The sequence below is a fragment of the Temnothorax curvispinosus genome, unplaced genomic scaffold (genome assembly GCF_003070985.1).
Source record: "Temnothorax curvispinosus isolate PA1 unplaced genomic scaffold, ASM307098v1 QBEX01002154.1, whole genome shotgun sequence".
In the NCBI taxonomy this organism is placed as follows: domain Eukaryota; kingdom Metazoa; phylum Arthropoda; class Insecta; order Hymenoptera; family Formicidae; genus Temnothorax; species Temnothorax curvispinosus.
Genome location: NW_020211934.1, coordinates 3,784 through 9,109, shown reverse-complemented (window position 1 = coordinate 9,109; position 5,326 = coordinate 3,784). Strand labels below are relative to the sequence as shown.

The 5,326-nt window shown below is 46.3% G+C and overlaps 1 protein-coding gene across 1 annotated transcript in view; it reads right to left on the bottom strand.

Moving 5' to 3' along the window:
• Nucleotides 1-3,375: 3,375 nt before the first annotated feature.
• Nucleotides 3,376-5,326, bottom strand: part of LOC112468839 — a 3,949-nt gene continuing 1,998 nt past the window's right edge. Inside the window, exons 3-5 of the mRNA XM_025038201.1 lie at nucleotides 4,426-4,772; nucleotides 3,615-3,936; nucleotides 3,376-3,388 (exon numbers count right to left, since the gene is read on the bottom strand). Of these exons, the coding sequence (XP_024893969.1) occupies nucleotides 3,376-3,388; nucleotides 3,615-3,936; nucleotides 4,426-4,772 (682 nt within the window). The remainder of the gene's footprint in view (nucleotides 3,389-3,614; nucleotides 3,937-4,425; nucleotides 4,773-5,326) is intronic.

The window sequence follows — 5,326 nt, the reverse complement described above, 5'->3', positions numbered from 1 at the left end:
CTTCGTCTTCGATGACGTGGCGTGCGATAAGCAAGACGCGGTGAGAGAGTATTTCTCAATGGGCAGGCACTCGAGCGTCGACTCCTTCTATCTCTGTCAGACGTACGCGAGAATACCTAAACATCTGATACGCGACAACGCGAATCTGCTGATCCTGTTCAAACAGGATGGTACCAATTTGAAACACGTCTACAACGATCACGTAAATACCGACATGCCGTACGACGAATTTTGTTCGTTGTGCCATGATTGTTGGCAACAAAAGTACGGATTCGTAGTGATAGACAAGGACAGCGCGCTTTCGAACGGTCGATACAGAAAAGGATTTAACGTGTTCGCGATACCGCAGAAGCGATCAGTCGTTGCCGATACCTCGTCGGAAGTGAAACGTTAGCGTTACAGAGAGAGATCGACACCCTGCTTTTTTCCGCGATGGCCGCGATCGACGAGAGCGAGAATATTAGCGAACGCGAGAAGGTTGTAAAAGAGATTGCAAAGACGAGTGATTCGATTCGCAAAAAACTTCGCGCTTTGAAGACCGGTAAGATCGAGAAGGACATTGAGTTGGACACGCACTTTAAACCTCTCATCGGGCCGTTGAAAAAGATCGTTGACAACTCGAGCTTGATCGCGGTGAAAAAAGAGGAGCCGACGGAGAGCGACGCTGACGCGAAAATCGAACCGCTATCCGTTCAACAGCGCGGGCAGGAGGAGGAGGATGCTACACCGAAGAGAAAGAAGAAACGATTAGATTCCTGGTCGGATCTTTCATTGACACCGCGTAAATCTAATCAATCGACAGTACTACCGATAACCTCTACACCGATAACCTCTACACCGACGCAAACCGTGCAACGTACAAGTCCCGAATTTCTTGAAATCGCGAATGTTTTTGAAACCACGGACGACTCGATCAGGAAAACCATTCATAAACGGTTGAAAACGTCGGAGGGTCGACAATGGTTTATAGAATCGTTGGAAGATCACTTGGGTCCAATGAGCCGAATTTACATCGCAGAGGCTTTGAGCGCCTATCCAACGATGGACATAGTATACGGCGTTTATCTCGGCAAAAATGAATTGATGCTCGGTAATAAACGTTTTGACGTGGACAAAGCGGATAACATTTATATCGACGGCGTACGATACGTCGGCACACCAGGTATTTACGAGTTGATCTTCAAGAGAATGCCCGACGACGATATCTACACGGAAGACGATATGCAAAAGTACAAGAGCATACTGTTGGCAACGAGTGCTCATAAATTCCAACACGATCCTAACAAGCGACTAAAGGGCAACGTGGGATACAAGTATACACAGGTAATCGCACCGTTGATGTCGATCGAATCCAAGAAGAAAAAATCCGGAAAGGGGTTATCCGTGCCTCGCGCGATGACGCTAACCGACAATAAGATTGACTACGTGCATTGGGACGACCCCAACGAGCTGGTGGATCGTCTGCGATTGCTCGACGCTTCGCGCCACGCCGGCAACAATGCCCACGACAACGAGATCATGTCGATCATCGAGGAACTTCGCGAAGCCGGGCTTATTATAAATTAAACCATGCGACGACGATCCGTTCAATCAGCGTCGAAATGCCGATCAACAAATTTGGATTGTTCGAACACAGCGGAGACGCGACGAATGCCATTTCGTACCATCGGTGGAGCGGATTAATGAGAAATTTCGTGCGCAATAACGCTCTGTGCCGCGTTGCCGCGGACTTTGACGCAAAGTCGCGCGAGATTTGTCGCGTAGCGCAACCTGAGACTGACGGTGACGCGGTTAACAAACTGTACGTTGATCAATTCTTTAAAATGTTGAGCAATCAACGAAAAGAATCAGATGAGAAGCTGACTGCGTTCGAGAAGGATCTGCAAGCGTTACGGACTGCGATAAACAAGCTTCGACGTGCGAATATCGTTGAATCAGACGCGACAACCAACAACAACAATGGACAAACGGTACAGCAGAAACGATTATCGAAAGGCAACGAGTGAAGAGAAGCAACGGTTGATTAACGACGGTGAAGAACAGCAACGAACGATTCGAGAACGGTTGTCGGACGGCTGTTCAACGGTTCGAGAACGGTTGTCGGACGGTTGTCGAACGGTTCAAAAACAGCTTAAAAACGATTACGAGCGATTTAGAAACAGCTGCGAACTACGCGGAGACAGGAAAGGCTACAAACGGCTAGAGAACGTCGACGACGACGACGAATGGAATTAAACGGCTGACAAACGGCTAACGAGAAGTTATAAACGACAACAAAAAAAACATGACATCGCTAAAATCCGACGGACGTAAAAGTATCGAGAAGCAACGACTCGTCGAGGAACTGCACGCTCCGGCGAGAAGAAATTTTCCCCGAAGACACGTCATAGTGCGAGGGTACGATGACCTGTGGCAGGCTGACATCGTCGAAATGCGTCCGTACTCACGTTTCAACGGAGGCTACCACTACATACTTACCGTCATCGATGTGTTGAGCAAGTACGCGTGGGCTGCGCCACTCAAGGGTAAAGGCGGAAGCGAAACAGCTAACGCTGTCGCAGAGATCATTCGACACAGCGGGAGGTGTCCTAGTAACCTACAAACCGATATGGGGAAGGAATTTTACAACGCCGACGTGCAACGTCTCGTGAAGAAACATGGCATCAATCATTATTGCACATATTCGGTATTGAAGGCATCGGTCGTCGAACGATTCAATCGCACGCTCAAGAACGACATGTGGAAGATGTTTACGCTCAATGGAAATTACAAGTGGGTCGACGCCTTGCCGCGACTCGTATCGGATTACAACGCGCGCAAGCATCGAACCATCGGCATGCGACCCGTCGACGTTACCCCCGCGATCGCCGAAAAACTCTTGGCTACCGTATACAGCGCGATAAAAATCGCGGGTCCGGCAAAATTCAAAGCGGGCGACTCGGTACGCGTCAGCAAATACAAGACGATTTTCGAGAAGGGTTACACGCCGAATTGGACCACCGAGGTGTTTAAGATCGTTAAAGTGCAGCGTACCAATCCCGTAACCTATCTACTCGAGGACTATCGTGGAAAATCCGTCTCTGGAGGGTTCTACGAACACGAGTTGCATCGCGCGACTTATCCGGACGTGTATCTCGTGGAGAAAGTACTGCGCAGGAGGGGCGACGAGGTTTACGTTAAATGGCTGGGATTTGATGGATCGCACAACTCATGGATATCCAAGGATAATGTTATTTAATTTTGTGCAAACTTTTTTTTTATTCATAACATAAAAATATGCAATATGTAATACATGTAAATGTTTGAAATACACATATGTGTGCAATATATTTATTTATTAATTAATATTCTTTCCAATACTGTAATATAATACTCTCACAATACGTTACTACATATAATATAATTCATACGTTATACTATACTATACATACGTTATACTATACATACGTTATACAATACATACGTTATACATTTTATACACACGTTACAAAGGTATTTGATAATGTCCCCACGGTAACGTATCGGTCGAATTAGGTATAATGTATCGCTTGTCGTCGTACGGACTCAGAGCGATTTTTGTTTCGGACACGGTGTACACCTCGTGTTTTTCGGACCTTATGCAAGCCTGCCGTCGCATCATTTCAATTTCGTCTCGCAGACATCTCGTGTAATCGTCGAACGTTATCGACCTGGCTACGACGTTGCTCTTAACACCTTTCGCTTTTTTACAGTCTTTCTTACCGTCCACTCGCAAGGCATACATCTTCGCCCTGAGTCCGACGAATTCGGTCATAATCGCACCGTTGTTTTCATCTTTCATCAAGCCCGGAATTTTTTTATTGGCGAGTGGGATACCGTACGCGTTGTTGATCGCGTAATCGCTCGTGTCGAATTTAGCGATATCGCGTTTCATGTTCATGTACACATCCTCGCATTCTACGTGATATATCAGACTGTCCGTATCGGTGTACATAATTCTACACTTGTCGCGATACAGGGGAGACATGTACTCGTGATGAAATTCGTACAAACAGACTTTCGATATGTCGAGAATGCACATGCCGACGTAAATAGGTTTGTCAAATTTAACCTTGAGTTTTCGCAGTTCAACGGCTATCAGATTTTCCGAAAAAACGCTCCTGCTGTGAAAATTTGGTTTCGAGATCAGTGCCTCCGCGCCGTATCTACCTTTCCACTTTGATAATAATTTTACATCAACGTGATTTCGAACGTTCTCCATCGTTTTCCCGAAAACCGCGTTGTTCATCAATTTATACAGATTTTTCTCAAAATCGTTTTTGGCCTGTGTTCTAAATTTTGTATTAAGTTCGATGTAATTGCGGAGCCATGGAGATTGAGCGAATTGTAATACGCGATGAATTTTTGTGATGCGAAGACCGTGGCGCGTGCATTGCTGTAGGTTGCCGTAGTGTATGACATAACGCTTCTTATCGTACAGCGTGGCGAGAAGTTTGTCCTGCCGTTTGCTGGGTGGTTTATCGCGCGTCGGACAGAACGGTAAGTCGGCGTGCGCGTCGTGTTTATTCTGCGGATACTCTAGATCGACTTCGAGAATGTAACCCGTGGGCGAATCCAAAGCGATCGCGCTAAACTCGAAATTCGAGACGTCTTCGACCCATCGAAAATCTGCATATGGCAATGGTTGGCACATTGCCCAACCGTACAAGTTGTTTACGTCGAAATACATCAGGTACGACGATGGTTTCGATGTATCATAAGATTGCATGTACCTGTTATTGGCCACCGCGTATCTGTTTGAACATTGACTCAAACCACCGCGAATACCGCGTTCGATGAACATGACCATGTCAATGTCCGTGAGCAGTTCGAAATTGATACCCGTATGCTTCAACATAGCGTCCCACGTAAACCCCGGTAGAGTGTAATAATACGCCGGATCGAGTCCATAACTCGCGACGCAGCTATCGCGAAAATTTTCAAAGATATCGGCCAACAGCAAGACATTGATCTTTAGATACAGATCGCTGTAGTCACCGAGCGTTCGAATGGAGAACCGCTGCCAGACGTTGACGGCGTGCGCGTAATCGCTCTCGGATACGGTGTCGCCTGTCAATGAACTGTAAAACGAGTCGCGCGATGGTAAACACGTATCCTCCAACTTTTCGACGCAGTCAATGTACTCGTATGGAAAGACACCTTTTCGCGTCAATAATTCGAAATCTTGGTCGGATAACGCGGAAAATTTTGAACGTATAATTTTTAACTTATTCTTATCGAGGAAGGATGCTAATTTTTCGAGACTCGTGCTAAGAAATTTGTACGAGTCGATGAATCTTAATTTGAT